Source organism: Dermacentor silvarum, chromosome 4 (genome assembly GCF_013339745.2).
Source record: "Dermacentor silvarum isolate Dsil-2018 chromosome 4, BIME_Dsil_1.4, whole genome shotgun sequence".
Lineage (NCBI taxonomy): Eukaryota > Metazoa > Arthropoda > Arachnida > Ixodida > Ixodidae > Dermacentor > Dermacentor silvarum.
Genome location: NC_051157.2, coordinates 52248206 through 52271738, shown reverse-complemented (window position 1 = coordinate 52271738; position 23533 = coordinate 52248206). Strand labels below are relative to the sequence as shown.

The 23533-nt window shown below is 41.2% G+C and overlaps 1 protein-coding gene across 2 annotated transcripts; it reads left to right on the top strand.

Moving 5' to 3' along the window:
- The first annotated feature begins 109 nt into the window (after positions 1-109).
- On the top strand, positions 110-21551 carry LOC119450031 (phosphoglycerate kinase). 2 transcript variants are annotated; one of them, XM_037713378.2, is made up of 12 exons: positions 110-391; positions 831-881; positions 944-1096; positions 1331-1475; positions 2508-2611; positions 2879-2998; positions 3560-3674; positions 3754-3933; positions 4404-4480; positions 7534-7634; positions 14258-14356; positions 18415-21551. In XM_037713378.2, the coding sequence occupies exons 1-12, from the start codon at positions 330-332 to the stop codon at positions 18588-18590; spliced, it is 1383 nt and encodes a 460-aa protein (XP_037569306.1). In that variant the 5' UTR covers positions 110-329; the 3' UTR covers positions 18591-21551. The 2 variants fall into 2 exon arrangements, with proteins under 2 accessions (XP_037569306.1, XP_037569307.1); XM_037713379.2 differs by lacking the exon at positions 18415-21551 and adding an exon at positions 15007-15248 and having other exon boundaries at positions 126-391.
- The last annotated feature ends 1982 nt before the right edge of the window (positions 21552-23533 follow it).

Below are 23533 nucleotides of genomic sequence, written 5' to 3'. Positions count from 1 at the left end.
TCGAGGGGGAGAAGCTCGAAGTAAAGAAAATATGAGATAACGTAATTTTTCTGGTTTACTGACGGGCGAACAATGTGCATTTGCTTCCGTTTTAATCAATGGAATCTAGCACTTTGCTCTTATCAAGTATTTACAGCTTGAAGACGCGGTTCACGGCAACTCGGAGTTTTGTACGCTACGTGAGTCTCGTCAGCGGGTCCAGCCGGCGAGGATCATCCTGCGGAAAGCGAAACCAAAGCATAGCAGAGGCAGTGCTCGGCTGCCCCTTCACACCCACTGCAACCTTTCTTCGAACAAAGGTCACCCGTGGCTCGCACCCCTCGCTAAATATGAGCTTTAAGAAACTCGGAGTGAAGGAATTGGACGTCAAGGACAAGAGAGTCATCATTAGGTGAATTTTTGGGCAATTTCGACGCGAATTAACATATTAAACATTTAAATTAGGCTGCAGACTTCTCCAACGTCCGAGCCGCGCTACCGGCAAATGTCAAAGGGTTCGCGTTTCCGCGTATCTGTGCTTTCAGACACCATTCTTTTGTATGAATTGTAGAGTGATCGCATGTTTGTTACTAATTTTAAGATTCAGAATTGCCATCGGTTGTAAATATCTTGCGTAAGTTGAATGAATTATGAACTATTATTTCAAGCATCAATGCTTTAATGTGCGCGTACGAGTCGTTTATCGAAAGCTCCTGCTCCATTTTCGCCGTTGCGAAGGCTCTGTAGTGCTCTGTAGTTTACGTGACCTTCCGCAACCTTGAGCTCCCATCGGTGGCCTTGAATCTATGAAATTTTCGATCTAACCCAAAGCGATTATCTTTTCTTTTCAGAGTTGACTTCAACGTGCCGCTTAAGGATGGAAAAATTACAAATAACCAGAGGTAGGCGTTCTCGCAGTCACACTGCTGCAAGGGTAGCTGGATCAGTAATTTTACTTTTTCAGAATTGTGGCAGCTCTGGACACCGTGAAGTTCGTTCTAGATAAAGGCGCAAAATCCGTGGTGTTGATGAGCCACTTGGGCCGTCCGGATGGCCATGTTGACATGAAATTCACTCTAGCCCCTGTTGCCGAGGAATTGAAGCAATTGCTGAAAAGGTAAGTGTGGCATGCACGATCGACTGAAGATTGCAATGCATGTATAGCGTGTATAGGTAACGTGAAAGGAACGATCACAAGCGAAAAGGACGAAACAATGACGCTAGTTGACCACTGTGATCGTCCCATTTGCGCTGCTTGTGATCCGACTGTGTATTTATAGTAGAGTAGCGATGCGTGCGAGCACGGCTTGTGCACGCAGTGTGACATTTGTTTCGTTTATGTGTCACGCAGAGATATCAAGTTCCTGCCAGACTGTGTGGGACCCGAGACTGAAAAGGCATGTGCCGATCCTCCGCATGGTTCTGTCTTTTTGCTGGAGAACCTGAGGTTTCACGTAGAGGAGGAAGGAAAGGGAGTCGACGCAAATGGACAAAAGGTACCTGTCAGAATGAAGTTTAGCACCTGTTTGACTACTAAAACTTACATTACATGGTTACTACCAATTGGTAGATAGTTTTGTAATGGTAGATAGTAGATAGTAATAGTAGATAGTACAATTGGTAGATAGTACTTGTAATGTAATTTTTCTTTATGTAGAACACTCGGTGTTTATCACCGATAGGTTGTGTGAATATACAGCTAAATAAACCATTTTTTAAAGGTTGCATCACTCATCATTACAATATCGTGTACTTTCACAGTAACACAGCTTGAAGCCACGAAGTGGTATATTCTGAAGTATTCTCTTTTCGAGCGAAGCTTGTATTGCCTCATAAGTGTCGGTGTTGATGTTGGCGTGTGAAAAAACCCAAGCCGCACGAAAACAAAAATTGCTCGTCGGGTTGCGGATTTGAACCACCGATCTCCGGGTTGCGACACCACCACAATTCAGCCACTGTCCGTGTTTTTTTCCTTCTACAGTAGGTTTATCATAGGCGCCTCTGAAGCGGGGTTTTATGTGCATAGATGCGGCGCCCGCAGCGGGCGCGCGCGATCATGCCGTACCTTCAGCCAATCACATGCGTCTCCTTCCTCCGGAGGAGGGAAAGGGTGTGATCTTGCGTTCGCTCGCCTCACGCCCGGCCATTTCCCACCAGTTCAGGCCCAGCAGTCAGATGGAGATGCCGCATTCGGTTCATTCTGCCGAAGAACAGGCTGTGTTGAAGGAACGGCATCGGGCCCGTGAACGTCTCAGACGCTGAAACTAACCAACCCCTCCCCTAGGGTTGGACAAGCTTCGCGTGCACTCCAGTTCCTGGTAGGGGAGGGGCTACTGAATTTTTTTTTTTTTTTCAAACTTTAGTGACACTGTATAGTTATGTTTCCGCTTGTTTCTCATAGAATTGATTAGAGTTTTGTTTTATTAAAACTTGTCTCACCTTGATTTCCACTGCACATTCTCACTCACTCTAGCTGCTGTTTTCAAGACTCTTGGTTCCCTGTGGATGATCACAATTTGTCTTTCTAGATCAAGGCATCTCCTGAGGCGACAGCTGCTTTTCAAGCATCCCTGACTAAACTTGGTGATGTCTTTGTCAACGATGCATTTGGAACTGCTCATAGAGCTCACAGGTATTTTCTTTTAAATTAGCATGTTGCATGGTATATTGTGTTTGTAAATTTTTCAGATGTCTTGTTTATATTTAAAGTTTTTTGAAGAGGTGTGTTGATTATAACAAAAAACAATAATAAAGATGTTTTATGTGCTAGCTATATCAACACTGTACACATGCAGGCAATTTCATAGTGCAACCTTAGAAGTTTAGCATTCCAAGATTTAGTGTTACTAGATGTGCTTTTAGGGCTTTCACATATAACATTCAGTGTCATTTTATGCAGTTCTATGGTCGGTATCAAACATGACAAGAGGGCTGCTGGTATTCTGATGAAGAAGGAGCTGGACTATTTTAGTAAAGCATTAGATAACCCTGCACGCCCCTTCCTGGCCATCTTGGGAGGGTAAGTTTTGCCTCTCCTGGACCTGAAATTCCTGATGCAATATTTCTTTGGTGTTTATAATGAGAGCTTATTGAGCTAGTCTGTTGTTCATGTCTCTTGCGACAAGTTTTAAACTAATAGATTTCCTCCAAATCCCCTGCCCCCCATCGTCCCCCTCTGCTCATTCATGAAGTGCCTTCCTTCAACCAAAATAGAAAAGTATGTTCTGGCCCTCCCCTCCCAATGGAAAAATACCATCGCTGCCCATGAAATGAATACAGTGGAACCTCGTTGATATGATTCTGCATAATACATTTTTTTTCGCAATAGTATGATTTGGTTGGATAATTCGTTGAATGATACGATTTTCGGATGATTCGCTTTATTTTCTGGTTCCCCTGAAGATCGCATCAACGAGATTCCACGGTACTTGCTCCCTTGTTGTCCTTTTTTCTCATTGACTGTTCATTCCACATTTAATTCTTCTGTATCTCTGTAGCAAGTCAGCTCGCACATTTGCCAGCTTTCCTACTGACTGCACGGTGATATTGCATGTTATGGCTGTTTTGTGTCTCTTTCTAGAGCCAAGGTGAAGGACAAGATTCAGCTCATTGAAAACCTGTTGGACAAGGTTAATGAAATGATCATTGGTGGAGGAATGGCATTCACTTTCTTGAAGGTTACGGAAAACATGGAGGTACTGTGTTCAGCTAACATTTCTTCCCGGCTTTTGGGCCGTTACTGTTGTTGTTGTACAACTTCTTTGTTCTCCACAGATTGGAAGCTCTCTGTTCGATAGCGATGGGGCAGGCATTGTCAACAAGCTGCTAGAGAAGGCAAAGAAGAACAACGTTCAGATTCATCTTCCTGTTGACTTCGTCACGGGTGATAAGTTTGATGAGCATGCAACCGTAGGAAAGGGCACTGTGAAGACTGGAGTGCCACATGGCTGTATGGTTTGTGTTTGCTTCAATGTCTTTTATCTCTTGGCTTTTTCTTTTCTGACCCTCGTGCACAATTGTTGCTGTTTCCACCATTGTATTTTTTTAGGGCTGAGAACATGCCAAGCTTTAAGTTGTATCTGCTGGACCAGGTAGTGTAGCTAGGATACATTTAATGTTTTATGAGTGGAGTCAAGATACATATTGAAACTGCAGTTAGAAAACACATTGTGAATTCTAAATCACTTACACCAAAACACATATTCAAGTTGTGAAAACATTGCTGTTGCATAATGTATAGAAAAAAACTATGGTGTGTCTGAAATAATAAAAGTTGAGATATAAACAGGTATGATGACAAGGGACGTGCTTATGGTTCTTGTATCTTATCACATATGGAAATGTCTACTCTTTATTTCTTTTTATTCAGAACAACTTTTACCAGTGTGTGGTGCATGTGCCCAAATGAAAATTTCCTTTAACAGGGCCTGGATGTGGGTCCTGAGAGCACGGCCAAATTCCAAGAGGCAGTGAGGAGGGCTAAGACAGTTGTGTGGAATGGGTATGTTTGTACTTTATATTTGTTGGTTAGTGTAGTATGTGGGGGCAGATGACATCCCTAATGCTAGTCAAAAGCACTATGTGCATGAAATACTTGTCATTATATTTAGTAACTCTCTGGTAGGAAGTTTTCTACCAGATACGTGTGTGTGACGTGTGTGTGTGACGTGTGACAGATAACAAAGGGACTTTGACTTATAGTGGAATCTCGATGATACGATCACGGCTAATACGAATTTCCGGATAATACGAATTTTTCTGTGGTCCCAGCCGAGCCCCATTACTTTGCAACGTGCTAGAGAACAGTTGTTACGAATCGATTTTTGACCCGCGTCAGTTGATGCGAATAAACGCCGCCCCACCGACAACCACGAAAGAGAACAGCGTGCAGTCACGCGCTTTCTCCCTTTCTCTTTTGGTACGGAGGCGCAGACGCGGCGCCGGACAGCGCGGAGCCCGCGACTGGGCGCGAAGAGATTGAAGTGGTGGCGCTTTTGTTGCTTTTACTTTTGTGCTTTTCCCAACGCAGGCGTGGGCAAGCACGGCCGCCGCAGCGAGTGAAGGTTTGTGCGGTCTATCGCTTCAATGGAAACTGAGCAGCGTAAGCACAGCGCATACAAATGTCAGAGCCGTGTGGAGATTGCTTTCAAGATAGGGTACGCGCGACAACACCGATAGAGGACACAGGCGCAAAGTACAAGAGCGCATTTGTTGGCAGAGTAGAAGCCGCCCCCCGCCCCCTCTCTCCCTCCCGCGCTGCCTTCCCGCTTTGCGCCTTTCGTGTGGGAGATTGCGTCGCCAGTTACCCTCGCGCCACGCATTTGGTGCTGCAGTACAGCGTCGCCCCCCCTTCCCTCCCATACCCCCACGGCCCTTCATGCGACGAAAGTCGCGTTTGCTCTCAGCTGTGCGTTCGCTCTCCGTGAAGGTGCGCGTCCCCTGCGCGCTTTCACTTTTCACTCGCACATACGTCGCGTGGCGACGATTTTATTGCCCTTGGACTCGTGCTCCATGTCTCCGCATCGCCCTCGTTGATCTCCTCTCCCATCATTGGACGCACCTCGTTGAGAAGCGCGCTCGGTACCGCCCTTGTCGGCGAGATTTTCCCGCGGAAGCCGGATTATAGCCGGTATTTCGTCCCACGCGGCTGCACTCTAAGCGGTATGCGTATACATGGAGTTCTATCGGAGGGTAAACGGGAGTCGGAAAAGGCCGCATTGTAGCCAGTTCTGCACTATAAATGGTTACGTTATAAGTGGTCTATACTATAAATGCTCTTTACGTGCGTGTGCCTGAGTGAGTTCACCTCTTACTCTTTAATTTAGCTAGTTTTAATTGTGTTTCAATTATACGAATTTCGGCTAATACGAATATTTTTCGTAACCCCGCGAGATTCATATCATCGAGATTCCACTGTAATCCACAAGGTTGAAATACTTGGACGTAGCGCAAATGAAAAATAAAAAAGGCAGTTTCTCATTTCTTCGAACATCTTATCACAGCTGATAGTGCTGAGCGAAAGGTCGTGCATAGCTGACATAGGCCTCTGTTAGACAGGCTGAACTATGCAGGTGTTCAGGGTAATCGCCATAAGTTAAGGGAACAGGGGCAGTTGTGCACTGGGCATGAATGGAGTCTTTGCACATCATTAATGCGACAACACTTTACCTCAGATGTAGCAGTCGACTGCACCTTGTCATGGTGTTCTAATCTTTTCCCTCTCTCATATTTTCTTGCACTTAATAATCTGAGATGAGTTATCCATTCACAAACTTTCTTTTTCTTCAATGCGGCTGTGTACATTCATGTTAAACCTTTTCCTTTCATCCATGTTTTCTCAGTGCCTGTGCACCCTCTCGGGGTACCTAAATGTCTGCCTCGCAGAACTGTGTTATGCGATAGATGGCTGTGTTAACGAATTTCTTGAAAGGGGGAAGGGTCGAAACATCCACCCTATCCTGGTTGGTTGCACATAGTTTCATTTCTTGAGCTATGTAAAAAAAAAATTGGCCGCACTGCCATTATCTTGGCAAACTGTCTTACGGGAAAGCTAGCTTTATAATGAAAGTGGTCTATTCTTGATGAATGCTTTCTTAGATTTCGTTGAAAATTGAGGCTAGCTGTGAATTCACTGTTCGTTGTAGCTAGGTCACCTTGCATATTTGACAAGGCAACAGTACAGGCTGTAGTAATGCACTTCAATTCAAACGAGAATGCACAGACTGAGTGTGTTTTATCATATCCTTCCCATTTTCTCAGTTGACCTTCTGCATAGTGAAAATTTAAAAATTTCTACCGACGATTACGATACTCCCTGATGCGAAATTTGAGCTCAGCTGTATGCGTGTTTTCATTTCGCTATATATTGGCTTGGCACTCTTTGGCCATCCCTGGCCGTTGCGCCAGAAAACCCTATACATCATCATCATCATATATTGACTGGTGTGGACAATCTGTCTCGTGTGGAATGTTGCAAACGGAGCAAAGTGTGGTGCGACTGCCTTGCTAATTAGGAGATCGTGAGAGGTGACGCAGTGGCGCGATTCACAGCAGCCGCCACAGACAGACTCATGCAGTGTTTTGTTTCCATGCAGACGACGTGCGCTACTCTGGCGCCGTCTCGTAGCCATTGTCGCCGCAAACTCTGTCTTGCGTGGCAGTACGCTTTTCTTCTCACACTTTTGCCATACCCTCCTCCTCCACTTTCCTCCTCACGCTCTCTTCACTATGGCCGTCTTTCATCGCCTGTTGCGCTTTGCATCCGCTTTCATCCTTCATTGTGTTCATTCGCTTGGTTACGAGGAACGACGCCAACGCTCGCCGCAGGAATGGGCATCTAGGAGCAGTTCTCTAAAAACTGATTTTTGTCTATCTGTGCAAGTTGACGTGTTCAGTATTACTTCTGCCATTACAAAGACCATTACAAATAAAATAAAATTATATCACATCTTGAATGTTGTGGAATATTACCAGCAATTCTGCAGTGTTGCGACAGTTCATATACAGTGTCAAATGGGGAGGTTTTTTAAACATTTTTTTTTTTAATTCTTTCAGCCCCATGGGTGTGTTCGAGTGGGATAATTTTGCCTCTGGTACCAAAGGTGTCATGGACGCTGTTGTTGAGGTTACCAAGAAGGGAACCATTACAATTATTGGTAAGCTGTTATTTAGTTATTCTATGGTGTTGGGCAGTCATTTTTACAAGGACTATGACTTAGATCTGTATGTTGCGTACTTTACAGTCAATCTACACAAACTTTATATGTCGCCTTCGTTTTCACTCTTAGTCACCAATTTGATGGGACATTTTACCCAACTAATGCTTTCACTTCTGCACTAACATGTACAGAAGAATGATGTTCCATTTGCATCAACAGAAAAACAAATCCAGTGAAATCGCGATAATTCAAAATCTTTTATTTCGAATTGATGGATAATTCGAGCTGCTCTGTTGGTCCCGGCAAAGCCTTATGTATTGGAATATAGAAAGACGCCTGCGAATTTGAACTCCAAAACTGGGCAGCGGTTATTTCGAACAAAATGTCTCACTCCCATGCACTGCTTTTCGGGTTTGGCGCCCCCTTCTTCAGTTTAAAGGAAGCAGGAAAGAGACTAGCACGCGCATGATCACATTACTGCGCACTTGATCACGTCATTTCCAACATTCGGCACACTGGAGAATAGCGCGCATCGTCATTATTCTTCTCGGCTCACCCTCACACGTTTCCCTCGCACCCACAGTAAACGGTGCACAAGGTGCGATCTTATTGCACTTGGTCTTTATACGAAACCTAGGCTTTTTCCGGCATATGTCGTTGCACACTGATAGAGGATAGGTAACCCTTTCAATGCAAGCCCAGTGATGGTCTTGGTTTTGTGCTCTGTACCACACAATTGATAAGGCGCTGTATTTAAGGGGCTCTCCTTAGTTTAAACTCCCTTTTATTCAAATAAATTTCTGGTCCCCTTGGAGCTAGAATTAAAGAGATTCTACTGTGTACAAAAGACTGTATGTAAATAAAGTGCACAGTACACTCCAGTATTGTATATGCCAAGATAACACTTCATAATCACTCGCACTAGCGAAAATAAAAATGTTGGAAGCATGTTGTGTACATCTTGGGACACTGCTAATTAAACCTGTGCCATGAAATTAATATGCGCCAAGTATCTTAGAAAAGAAGCATTGAAACACAGACATCTGGGTGCTTGCTGGCGATACTGCCATCTAGCAGGTTTTCTTCTTTTATTGTTTTTGACAGTAATCACTTTGACAGTAATCAGGAGAACTTGAATTAACTGTTTCCAAGCACACTATGTGCACACATGGAGCCCAGAAAGTTCTTCCCAGCCTTTCAGCTGCTGTCTGTGTTTGATGACGCTAAAGGTGTGGGAACTATGGTAAAACTACATTTTTAGCAGGTAAAAATAGCATGTGAATGTATTGAAATCTGATTGTTATAACTACATATTGTATTCATTGTCATTTATACATGTAGTCAACAAATTTCATTATTATGGCTGGCTAATGTTGAACAAAATATTGCTACAAGTATAGTGCATTGCAACTGGTTTTAGATATTCAAATACAAAATGAACTTGTAGAGGTATTTACTTATTTTTTATTTATAAGTGCCTTGCAGAGCCCTCGTGGGGCATTGCGTAAGGGGGGCAGTACAATAAATACATCCGTAAAGATTAAAATACAGTAACACCTTAACAAAGTGAAGCATTGATTAGTGCAGAAAGATGTGAATGAACCCAAAAAATTTACGAGATACACTATAAAAGCAAGGGAAACAATGGCAAAGTTGAAAAAAAAGAAAAATGAAAATGCAACAACAAACAAGAAAGCAATTCTAACTCAGCAGCAACAGTGCTACAAAGAAAAAAGACAATTCAAAAAAAGAAAAAAAAAGATGGCAACAGATGGCAAAAGATGGTGGAAGTGGCAAATTCGAAACATCAGATTTTGTAGCATACGTATTTTTTAAGATTATCGAAGAACTTTGCATGATCTCGCTCTGATGCAAGGTTATCCGGAAGGTCATTCCACGAACGGATGGGAGAGCCATTAAGTTAAAAGCGTCAGCATCACCGTACGTGCGCGCTAAGCTGAAGTTGTTATGCAGTCCTCGTGAAGTTCAATGAGCGAAATTAAGGTGTACAGAGGACATCATACTGGTGTGAATGAGTTTGTGGAATAGTGATAAAAGAGCAATGTCATGACGAGTAATTAATGGCTCAAGTGAAAGGTCTTGTTTAAGTTGTGTTATGCTGGACGTGTAACTGTAATTATGCGCGATGAATTGACTGGCTCTGTTCTGAATGGCTTCCAACATATTGATCAGATATTGTTGATACGGGGACCAATAATTGGGAAGTTGGAGCTTTGAAATGACATTGAGCTTTGAAAAGGCAAATGGGGCAAAAGTTAGACTGGACGCACGTGATGTGGGCAAGCCATTTTGAAGGCATGAATAGATTTCAAGTTTTGTGTACTCAAACATGTAAATTTTCTCTTTTTCACCTAAACTGTTGAGGCAAGCTGGAACAGTAAATTTCTTGAGGAAGGTTAAGCCAATTCAGAAGGCTTGACTTGGAAAATTGACAAGGAGAGAACAGGCACTTGTGCCTGGTTACCCTTATATATTTTTTATATTTTACTTAATGATTCTTGCATGCTTTATATAATTTTGATGCAGTGGCCACTTCCTTGTTAACCACCGAGCAGCAGCTGCCTGAAGGCATCCGTGCAAGCTCTTTCATACGGAGGAAAGATCTGAGTTTAAAATTTGAGTGATTCATTCCCTTCGAGGACATCGGAAGGCCAATCCTTTTTCATGTAACAAGGAGTGGAGAAAGTGCCTTGAAGTGCTGCTGGGCAAAAAAAAAGGGGGGGGGGGGAATAAGCTCTACTTCATTTTTGCTGTAAGTGCCAAATGTGTCACAGCACTTCCTGTAGTTTATGAAAGGCTTCATGTTACATTTGGGTGACTGAGAATGTTTTCTTTCATGAATCTTCTCCACCTTGCAGGATTCCACAGATGGAGGCACTTTGATTGGCGCTATGATTGGCCATATTCATTGTCCTTGTGCTTCGAGTTGTCGATTAATTCGCTCTTGCGCTGCAATCTGCTAGCCTCCTGGTTAGCTCGGATGGTTAGCCCAGCGGCTCGGAAAGACGTCTGTCCCGGTTTCGAATCCTGGACCAGGACAAATTTTTCAGCTGTGAAGCTTTCTTGCCAAGAAACCCGCATGTGTTTTCTTTGTAAATTCCTGCTACATTTGTGTGGATGCCAATTTTTCCTTTCATGAGCCTTCCTCCACATTGCGGGATTCTGCAGAACTGATTTGCCATATCCTTGTAGTGTCCACTACAGGATAACAAATTGTGTGCATAGTCTGCAGTGTTATTCTTTGAAGGAATAAAGGGACAGTAAAAAGAAGTTATTTGAGCTGTTTTAAAAAATTACATTTCTACAATACCAAAAGCCCACTATTACCATGAGAGGAGGTTCAGTAAGCAGGCAATCACGGCAAAATGAAAAACGGGTGGCGATGCCACCTTGGAAGTTTCTGCACCAGCTGGCTGTGATATTAAAGATTTTGACGGCGTCTGCTCAGGCCTAGGTTCCTTTATTTTTTAAAGCGAAGCTTTATATGCCTAGGTGAAATCGTATATGGCTAGGCGAAATCGCCTGTGTACAGAAAACCATCATCAGCATTGGTTCGAGTGTCATCGTCGTCTTCCGTAGCTGGCTTGATGTGCCAAGCACAAGTACGAGCACAACCCGAGGGTCGCCATCTTCTTCAGAAAGAAGAAGAAGATGGCGACCCTCGGGTTGTGCTTGTACTTGTGCTTGGCACGCGCTCATGCCACTGCTCCCGCGTTCTTCGTTGTCATCTTCCATAGCTGGCTGCGTTGCCGCTCATCATTTCAGCATAGAATTTCACTTCTCTTCTGTCATCATAATGGGGAGACCGCGTTTACGGGGGTATGAGCCATTGCTTAAGGGGGTATGAGTCATTTATTGAAGCAATTTAATTTCAAAGAATCGCAAGCGGCAATGGCAGGCGAATGCTGCTAACCACACCGCCGAGCAAACTCAAGACATCGAACGCAAGCGACAACGGCAGAGTGCAGGCATACCATCAGTGACGTTCTCTCCGTCGCAGCTGAACGTGTGTGTAACCTCATAATTGAGAAATATTTTACTGCCGAACATGTGTGTAACCTCACAATTGAGAAATACTTTACTGAACCCTCGGGATTAATTAGCCCAGTGAGAACACTGGGGCCGCACGTTTCGGCTTCGCTGGTTAACGATCTTCACGGAGTGGAAGGGCCGACAATTTTTTTTTTATTGTGTTTTTATTTATCGATAAATATGGACTACATTGTATTCTAAAGAAATGAAAGACTGAACTTAGAAATTTTAGAAAAATTTTACTGTCACAACTGTCCAATTAAACAAACAAAACTTTGAAATTCGTGGCATCACAGTGATGAACTGGCACTGCGGCCCGGTGCAAAATTTAAAAAATAATGCTTTGACCTTCATTTTCTTCTTTAATAATCAACCTAATATTCAACTTAATAATAACCTAATAATCAACTTAATATAACCAAATATTGCAACATCCTGAGCAATTTATTGAAAAAGTCTAAAACGCAATATTACGAAAATGAATTCGTGAAAAATAGGTTTCATCCGAAAAAACAATGGCAACTTATCTACGAGTTTTTGAATGTACCGCATTTTGGCAGTTACATTAAAAAAATAATTTACAATAATGTAACTATCACTGACCCGCCTAGCATTGCCCGTGCATTCAGTAACCACTTTTATGAAATATATAATACCACACATGTTTCTTCTATCATGCTAGCCAATGCGACCACTCTTTCTTTTTGTTTCCTGTGACCTCTGAAGAAGTCCTTACTGAGATTTCCAACTTAAAGAACACAAGTCCTGGTCTTGATGGAATTGATGGAATTTCCGCATTTCATTTAAAGCTTGTTGCTCCGACTATTTCTGATGCTCTCAGTAATTTAATTAACCTTATGTTCACAACCGGTATATTCCCTAGATTTCTAAAGAAAGCTAAGGTAATTCCTGTTCACAAAAAGGGTGATAAAGGTCATGTCGTTAACTATCGTCCTATATGTATTTTATCTTCAATTAGTAAAGTTGAAAAGTTATTAGTTAGCTGTATTAACAGCTACCTTAACAAATTTACCTTGCTCAAACCTTGTCAGTTCTGTTTCCGTTCAGGAAGCTCAACTAACTTGGCTTTGCTAGCATTAACTGATTATATTAGACGTTCACTTGATCTCGGACACTTTGTTGGCTCGGTCTTTTTGGACTTTACTAAAGCCTTTGATACAATATACCATAATGTTTTGTTTACTAAACTGCAGTCTATTGGAATTTCTGGTCCGGCACTTAATATGTTAAAAAGTTGTCTATCTAATCGTGAATTAACCGTGTACGCAGGTGGGGCTTTCTCTGAAAGCAATATTATTAACCAAGGAGTACCTCAGGGCTCCATTTTAGGCCCACTATTATTCTGCATTTATATGAATGATTTACCCGAGTGCATTAATTATGCACTACCGATATTATACGCAGACGATACGACTGTTGCCCGCGCAGATAAATCAGTACTTTTGCTAATTTTGAAACTAAACAGTGACCTGTCAAAAATTACTGATTGGTGTAACGCCAATTTTCTCATTTTAAACCCTGCGAAAACGCAATTTATGATATTTAAGTCATCACAGAGACATTTACCTTGCTCTCCGACCATAAGCTTCAATGGGCATGACATTCCTCCCTCCACTTGTGTGTCCTTCCTTGGCATTAAATTAGATCCCCACCTTAAGTTTACCAATCACATTGCGCACATCAAACAAAAAACAGCATTTGGTATTAGAGCACTACTCAAATCACGTGCATTTTCTTCCAAAGAAGCATTATTATCATTATACTTGGCTTTCATTCATAGTCATATCATTTATGGTATTGCTTCTTGGGGTAATACTTATCATTGTCATCTTTCCTCTATTCAGCTCATTCAATATCAGGCCATTCACATTATAACCAGAAGCCATTTCTTCTATAATGTCTCCTCTCAACTACACATAAACCGCATTCTTCAAGTTACAGATTTGTTCAACTATCATTTAGCAATATTATTTTTCAAACTAATAACTAAACAAGTTTCTTAGAATTTCGTTAGTTCTGATCCACTTCTTAATCCTAATAACACAAGGTTTGCAGTAGAAGGAAATTTCCTGTTACCTTTATGTCATACTAATTACGGAAAGATGGCTTCCTCTTTTTGCGCACTTAAACTTTGGAACAGTCTACCATATGCCATTAAATTGTCATCTACCTTGTACTCATTTAAACACCAACTTAAGAATTATTTGCTGTTTGATTAACTTTGTATAATGTTATATTCCTAATTTGTATTTTTGCTTATTCCATTTTGTTGTTTCTCTGCTCTGTATTCTGATTTATTTTTTATATAACAATTAATTAAGGGTCCCGGTGCAGTCTCTTGACTATGGGACCCTTGTCTGTATATCATTTCTTATGTAAATAACTGTATGAACGAACAATAAACTGAACTGAACTGAACCTATAACTGCAAAATCAACAAACATTTTTTTTTAAATGAGTACTTTATGAGTTTAAACCTGTTCAGTATTTCTCTTTAGTGATCCTTGAAGTCCCCGACTCACCTCTGACGCTTGCTCAAAACACAGGTGGTGGTGACACTGCAACCTGCTGTGCCAAGTGGAACACTGAGGACAAGGTCAGTCATGTCAGCACTGGTGGTGGAGCCAGCCTTGAGCTTCTGGAGGGTAAGTCTGGTACCTACACCTGCCACCACTTTCTGTAGCTGACCGAGGCTCGCATTCAGCAGCACTGTCTTGTCTAATGACCTAACAACAGTGACATGTCTGGAAGAAAAATTAGATTGCAGTCAAGAATCCATGCTTTCCTTTTTCTTGTAGTTGGTGGAAGCACTCGTGCTCTTCATTTTAACTGTCACTTTGGCTTAGGTGTAGTTCATAGTTCATTGCCTTTAAAAAAAGAAAACGTTAGTCGCCAAGTCTTCGACATTGACACCAGTAACATTTGCGCAGTTAGTCTTAGCGTACACATATTAGTGCTGTTACATGTTTTTACTTTGCTACCATGGGAACTCCAAAAACTTTTCTCGTAAAATGAGGCAACAGGTTCATGAATAAACTTGGGTAGTGATGGCCGATGTTAATCACAACACCCACAGAAGGTAGACTGTGAAGAACTGCTTACCTCTTGGGACAAAAGGTACTGATAGGCTGTATGTGCCAGCAATTTCATTCTGACTATTGGATCTTAAACATTTCTCAAAACTGGCTGCTTGAATGAAAAAGGCATTATTAGCTATGCTTTACACAACTTAAAGTTCCATTTCTGCAGAAAGTCTTTTTTTTTTTCTCACGAAATTTCATTTCCCATTTTGCAGGGAAAGTTCTGCCTGGCGTTGCAGCCCTGTCAGATGCCTAAAAACTGCAGCTCCAGCTTTTCTCAGCTGCCGGCCTATTGCCATTGTGTGTGGTGTAGCAGAGAGACCAAAGCAAGCTCTGCACAGAGTGCAGAGGTCCTCCAAAGTTGCTTAGGTGTGCATTGATTGGCTTTGTGAACGTGCGCAGAATCGATTGTGTTCATGTTCCAGTTCTGTGTGGCAAATAAAAGCTCTCAAGTGCACTGCTTTTATGATTATTTTAAGCTGGTTGCTACCACTTGACAAGACCATTCAGTACAGGAAGCTGGAAGAGCAGTGCCACTTCAATCACTTTTCACATTTCATGAGTTTGCTATGTGATCAACTGAAACAGAGAAAGGTATTGTTATAGTGTCTCTAAAGTTACTGCGCACTAACTGCATTGAGATGCTGGGAAGACAATACAGTCAAGTATCATGATAACGAAGCTGCATCCAACACGAAACTACCTTCGTTATATCCAATATTTGTTATAAGCATGTATTTGCTACATACAATTAATGAAAGACATTTTAGATTTACTTCATTATATCTAATAATTTGTGATATCTGTGTTCATTATATCAAGGTTTGACTGTAATAAGGAGTGATAGTGGCATTGAAGGCTCATGTGCCCTGTACTCATTGGTTTGCCATAGGGGCTGCTTTTGGGGAGCTGGTTCATGTCAAAAACAGCATGACACAAAGTTGGTTGTTTGCCTTCGTGAGTTTTGTATTATGTTCTGCTGTTTTGAGCAATTCATTTGTTTGCTTTGCTGCACAAAAGGTTGGGCAGAAATAGCACAAGTGCAGCATTGCACTGGCAGCATGTGCTTACTGTTGTTTGCCCTTGTGCTAAAGGAGGCCGCACAAAAATCTGTGCTTGTCTAGCTTGGCTTGTACATTTTTTTTTTTAACATTCTGAATTATTTACTTATGCTTGTCCACACCTTCCTAAGCAAGTGTACTCTGCTTTTTCTTCTATTTCTGCAGTTCTGTTGCTTTTGCAAAATTTAACCCTCGGTGCATGCTGTTGAAAGAGAAATGCTTTAAGCAAGACACCTTCACAATGGCAACACATGCAGTGGTTAAGTTAATCCCACAAAGTCCAAATACTATTCCACTCCTAGGAAAAGTAGAACTTGATCTTATTTATTTCTGGCCCTATAGAGCAAAAAAATAATGAAATGTTATTTTAATGAAAAATTACATAGTATGGTAACTAGCTAATTATTGGTTTGCTGAACTATCCGGAACAGCAACTAGGCTCCAGCATGCCAAAATAACTACTGTGGTTTTTGGGCACTTCAATCAGCATTTTGGGGTATTTATTGGATCAAAATGATACATTGGGCTTTTTGGGTTTAATAGGTGAAAATTCTCCAAGTGTTACAAAATGATTGGTCCAAGCTTGTGAAAAAATTTTGGAATGAGGATGTTGCACCGGAATGTGCTCTTGTAAATTTCGAAATGTTACCAAGTGTAGCGGGATGTCTAACGGTCATCATCGTGAGCCTATATTTTATATCCACTGCAGGGTGAAGGCCTCTCCCCGCAATCTCCAATTACCCCTGTCTTGTGCTAGCTGATTCCAACTTTCGCCTGCAAATTTTCTAACTTCATCACCCCACCTAGTTTTATGCCGTCCTCAACTGCTCTTCCCTTCTCTTGGTATCCATTCTGTAACTCTAATGCTCCAACGGTTATCCATCCTATGCATTACACGGCCTGCCCAGCTCCATTTCTTACTCTTAATGTCAGCTAGTATATCGACTATCCCCATTTGCTCTCTGATCCACACCGCTCTCTTCCTGTCTCTTAACGTTAGGACAACATTTTTCGTTCCATCGCTCTTTGCGCGGTCCTCAACTTGTTCTCGAGCTTCTTTGTTAACCTCCAAGTTTCTGCCCCATATGTTAGCTCTGGTAGAATGCAATGATTGTACACTTATCTTTTCAACGACAGTGGTAAGCTCCTAGTCAGGATTTGGCAATGCCTGCCGTATGCACTCCAATCCAATTTTACTCTTCTGTAAATTTCCTTCTCATGGGCAGGGTCCCCTGTGAGTAATTGACCTAGATAAACATACTCCTTTACAGACTCTAGACGCTGACTGGCGATCCTGAATTCTTGTTCCATTGCCAGGTTATTGAACATTATCTTTGTCTTCTGCATATTCATCTTCAACCCCACTCTTACACTTTCTCGGTTAAGGTCCTCAATCATTTGTTGTAATTCGTCCCCGTTGTTGCACGCTGAGTTCCAAATGTGCATTCTGTTTCCATGGTAGCTTATAAAATGTGTTCTGGTAAGATACATTAATCAGTGAAGACCATGTAGTTCCTCTCTTCATGCAAACACTCGCGATTAAAGCTGCAATCAAGATTGTCACTTCAAAAGGCATGCCATTTTAGATAAAATGTGCGTCATCTAAATGTGGACACACCTGCGTCATTCCACACGAAACATCCCAGACCCTAATAGCGACCATCGCTGATTCTACTGGAAAAAATTGGGCAAGTTGGTGATTGTGTGAATGAGGTTACGGCAAAGTATTTCTCTTGAAAAATAATTTTTCATCACGTAAGCACTCTTTCAAATTTCCTTGAAGAAGCAAAAGTTGGCTGGAGGAAAATTTTTAATGAAATGTGAAACTAAATATAATGACAAATCTTTATTAGGATATTCTACTACCGTGATTCTTTCGTGTGATGTCACAGGTGAACACATTTAGAAATTTCCCATGTTTAATTGATTCAGTAAAATAATGAACAAATAGTGAACAACAACAAAAACATTGTTAGTGTTTCAGCCACAATCTTTTTTTGCTATTTCTTCCGTTGCTTTAGTTTATGCTAAAAATAATGTTAGACAATCAAATTAAGTACTTTTCCAGAAAATTACTTCTGAAGTTGCCAAAAAACGAATTCTATTCAATTCAAACCTTTCAATTCTAAGGGCTGCAATAGAAAGTAGCAGTAAAATGGCTGATGAGAGAACATTTTTATTGGAGGAATAATCTAATTATACTTGCATGATATATTCAGACTGCTCTGTTTAGGTCTTAACAGGGATTACAAAATGGTGTCACCAACCCAGGTCACATGTTTATCTGCTTGTATAACTGTTCTGCCTGTACATCTATGAGAATTCAACTGGGTGTGTCACAAGTGTATTAACTGATAGCTCTATTTCAATCTGCATTTTATTCAGCTTCACATTATTCAAAGTTCAGATAGTTCAGCAATAAATCTCTGGCCCTTAGATGTTTACAGTGCATTGGCCGTTCTCGGATAGTATTTTAAATGCACATGGCATAGCACAGCCTTCTCTAGTGGCACATGAAAACATTGCATGTCCAAGCACTTTGTAATTATCAATGATTTTCAGGCAAAGTCCTCCCTGGTGTTGCCTACCTTTCCGATGCCTCTGGGGCAGGAGGTGGTTGCGGCTGTTGCTTCAACCCCGTGGCTGTGGCTAAGCGCTACCCAGTTCAGACAGCAGTGGTTTTGCTTGTCAGCATGGGCGTGATAATGGCCATCTACAGGGCTCGTCGTCAGCGATGAAACACCCGACGCAACCTTGATATGCTTGCTGCACTTGCCAGTGTCTTGACGCAACTTAGCAATAATTATTTTGGAAGGAATTGGCAGCTTACATTGCACTTTTTTCAAAAAATCGTGTGTCTTTGTAAGCTCAACATTTGTTTGTATCCAAAAAAAAAAAAAAAAACACACTGTTACCTTGCAAACAAATGATGTACTTCATCAAGAGTAAACCCCAAGAAGGCATTGAGGGGCACTTCAAAGTATGTCTTGATAACACTTGATAACAAAACTACTCAGATTACTTGCAATGCTTCTTGTAAATTGCTGTAAGACTTGTCAGCTTGGTTCATTGATGACGAACATTAAAGAATGTAGAGCAGCAAAGCGCATTGCAACGGATAGTTGCTTAGTCTGTATGAGAAGTGAACTGACAACAGTGTACAACAAAATATCACTAGGAGTGACCAGAAACTGGTAAGAAATACATGATAAACTAAATTGTACTGGTTAAATATAAAGGGCTGAATCAAATTTAGAATGTAAGTTTAGTTTGATACTTTACTGAACAAATTACTTATATTGGCAAACCTAATGCAAAAGCAACAGCTTTCCTCTCTGCAAATGATCTTCAATGCAGAATACACTTCAGTACCTTTGAGCACATTCCATGCCTTGATTTGTGTGCATGCACCTGCATCTGCCACGTACTCAAAACATTACTTATAGTTTGTTTCATTTTCAGCAGGCAGTCTCAAAAGCTAGATCAGCCTATCGCACAGCCTTTTAGGTGGTTGCAGATCTGCATTGGGAAATAGGCAGAGCGCCACATTTGTATGACTACAGAGTTTAGGCAGCTGCTACCGTGAGCTGTGTGCATTTGAAACTGAAATATAGCATCACATACTAGTGGAAGCAAGTATAGACATTACTGTGATTTGAGGTAACATTACTTCGATGTGGTTTATAGAGGTAAACCTCAATATAACGAAGTCGGTAAAATTGGCACTTTGCTTTGTTGTAGCGAAATTTAGCTGTATCAAAATTCAGCCGTTTATGCAAATAAGTACAGTCGCCTATAGACTATCAGGAAAAGTGCCGGCAGCGGGGAGCGAATTCTGTCTGCCTCTCGCTTTAATGCGTCTCCAAAACTCTAGATAATGTAACCTCTGGCACTAAATGCGCAAGAAGACAGCGCACGATACCACGCTATCTCAGCTTGCCCACTCTTTGCACACCCGGCATATTACCTATAAAACAGGGTGTACAAGCTGCATATGCATTCACCCACGATGACAGCGATGTGCAGCGACGCTGCGGTAGAAATGGAGATGCGTTGTGCCAACTGCCAATTTTATTATTTCGGTATTCCTTCACGGCAGCAGTGAAATTTCATATTGAAATTGTGTAAAACACACTTCATTATATATTGAGGATCAAAATACATGGTCTTAAGTTATGAAAAATGAAATACTTCATTATGTCAATAATTTTGTTATATTGAAGTTCGCTATATCGAGGTTTAACTGTAGTTGTAACATATGAATCAGTTATTCCATACAGCATCACAATTCCGAACTTATATGCCATGAAACTCTTGGAGTGGCAGATTTATGTGACTACATTGCTTCCATTGTACATTGCCTGCTACTACATTTGAAATGGAGTACAGGCATGTTGTCTCCCATGATTATGAGTAGGGACTTTTACATAGTGAGTTTGCTAAGATTAGACACTCCTGAACTTCCACATACTTTATCGTGTGACACAGTGTCAGTGTTTGTAATGGCCATAGCAGCTGAATTGACAGGTCTAACGCTTACGTGTGAGTGGGTCATGAAGAGCACCATGGTGATAACACAATATGTACGAAAATGAGGGTCTTTTTTATACCCCTGTCACACGGCACATGTAATGTCATTTGCAGTAAATGACATTCATACCGAATGTCATTGCGGTCTTGGGTTCCCAGTCTACACGAGTAAACAAAATGGCATTCGCAATTGATGGCAATGTTTATCGGCAGGCTGCTATGATAACGAAACCCTACAAATCGAGCTTCTTGTTTACATCTTTTCAATATATTGTTAACAACACAATGGTAAACATTGGATGATTATCTGAAAATATATTACATTTCATTTTAACTTATCTATTTTGTAATTTTTTGCCAAGCCCCTGTCGTCGAGAGCACTCAAGTAGCGCATGAATGAGTTAGCAGTGAATGTCATTCACTATGCCCGTGTAGAAGCAACAAAATGGCATTAACACGTAATCTCATTCGTTACCTAAAGCAGTAACTTTAATTCAAGACTGGCCAGTTTTATATCGTGACTGGCTTTGGAGATGATAGCCATGCCTTCAGAACTGTGCCCTTTAGCTTTGCCCACGTGTGTAAATGCTTCATTATGTCGCAACACACTTCTCCGCAAGAAATGTGCTTTATCAAATGTTACAGTTCATTAGAGAATATTGACACTGCATGCATCGTTTATAGATTTAACTACTGTTTGAAAACCATAATTTAGGGAATAAGTGCAACTGCATGAAACCAAAGTAAAAGGTGAAAATAGCCTGTGGTGTATTTTGACTAGGGATGGTGCAAATAGTCATTTTATAATTAAATTTGCTAATACAATCATTTGGACAAAACTCGCTTCAAATGTTTAATTGAGCATCACATGTCATTCTTTTTCTAAAGAGGGCCAAACTGATTTACACCCATAATTAAAGTTTTAAATACCACTTAATGAGACTTCAGCCCACCAGAAAACTTGCAAGAGTGGACAGCAAGAGAATGGTAGTAAGTTTGTGTGATCATAATTATGAACAAGACAGAACTGCACATAAGGCAGTTAACTTCTTGTCACTCATTGCTAATGCAACCTTGACAGTGGCTGCAATTTCATTCAAAAGGAGACATATAACTACAGATACGCACATGTAAGCACACTAAGCTCCACCAAAGTGTAAAAAGAAAAAGACTATATGAATTAGTATTTGCAGAAAGCAAAAAAAGAACAAAGCCAACTTTACAAGTAAGCTTAGGTCTTCATGTACTACAACCATGCCTGCTGCAGCTGAAAGCGTTCGTTAAGTAATCTGAAAGAAAACTTGAAGCAACAGGTAATTATTACTGGCCACGTTAGCAGGCAGGGGGGGGGGGGGGGGGGAGGGGGGCATGCAGGCACCAAGTACTATACCAGTAAACTTTAGTATTTAACCCCGAGCAAACATTATTACTGAATATCACCAAATTAAATTCTCACATTAAATTGTGGGCACCTTCAGCACAGTTCTGATTTATAGATTACGTCTCAAATCAATTCGTTGTGTTCACTGAGCACTGTTCCCTCACGAAGGAAGCCAGAATACAAGTGTTATGTTGGAACAACTATAGGAGGCCATAAAGTGGTGCCGCCGTTTAGGAGAGAAAGCAACCACCATCACTGAAAATACAAATGTATTTTGCCTTGTTTAATAGGTGAGTACTTGGCATTAGTTGTATTAATTCAGCCAGATATTATGTGAAACAAATTAACTTTTGATTAATTAGGTGATGTTAAAATCAGTAGACTTCTGTTAATTCGACTCCAGTTCAATTTTTCGGTTAATGCAATTCCAACCAAAGGTACCAGCCAGCGCCCATGCATTTCTATGGGACCAAACTTTAGTTATTTTGATCCTAAAATTGGCCTTCACCAGATAGTTCGAACTTGACCAGTCACAAAGCACGTGCCTGACCCCCATGGTGACCCCAACAGCCACCCCTTTAGTGGCAGCGTCTATCTCGGCGGTGATTATGGGACTGTGAATGCGTTGAACACTTGTCATCTCCCATAGAAAACACCTATTTCAGACCTGCCCTAGGAAGATTTTCAAGCTATAAGTGTAGCAGACAATGTCAGATTACGATATTTACCCAAATATAAAGCGCATGTTTTTTTCATGGCCGAGCATTGGCTGCGCCGTGCAACAGGGGACAATACGCCGGCAAAAAATGTGTTTATTAATAAAGAACCTCTCTCTCTCGCCTTCGCAGCATTTGTATGCTTTACCGCATAACACGGATGTATTGCGGCGAAGCTGACTTTAGGAAACCGGCCACCATTGTGCAACACATATTAGACCCTTGTCTATTTTTCTTGCTAGAAACTTGGTTTCGCGTTTTATTTCTGCATAGTTAGCTTTAATGTCATTTCTATGCTATCGACACATCAAATAGGTGTGCGTTTGATTCGGGGCAAATACTACCAAATGAATCAAGCTTTTTTTTCCCCCTTTTTGCATTGTTTAATTTGACCCACCGGGTCATTCCATGAACTTAATCGTCTCCATCAGGGTTGAATTAACGCGTATACTGTCATATGTAAATTTGAAGGTCAGCTAAAAGTGTCAAGTGAAGATGGTGAAGTGAATAAAAATAAAGAAGGTTATTTCTTATTTGAACACAATTTAGTTTTCTGTCAAGCTTTCCGATACGTTGCAGCCAGCATGGCAGTGCGCTTGTTCATGCACCATGTGAACATGGTTGCATAAGTGGTAGCTGTCCATGCACAAGCTAACACTGCTAGTTCGATACTTTAGATCGGGCATTGGCCAATTCTTTGTGAGGTTGTCTATTTATCACTAGCATATTTTCTTCCCTATACGTTGCAAGAATTGACACAAGAGCATTAGCCCTATATAATGACATTTGAGGTGTTATATTGACCGAAACACATTCCCATTGAACTTGGACACTTAATCTCTAACAATTACTTAAGACCAATTGTCAAGCAAAATGCTTTGCATTTAAGCATCAAAGGGTCCAAATTTCATGTGCATTAACAGTGCTAGTAAAAGCTGCTACATGTGCCCCAGCCTTGTATGTTGTGTCCATTCAATAAAGAAATGATTCCCTGTTTATGTAACATATTTCTGCAAATGATTTTTATTCTGCACTTATTTGAAAATTCCACAAG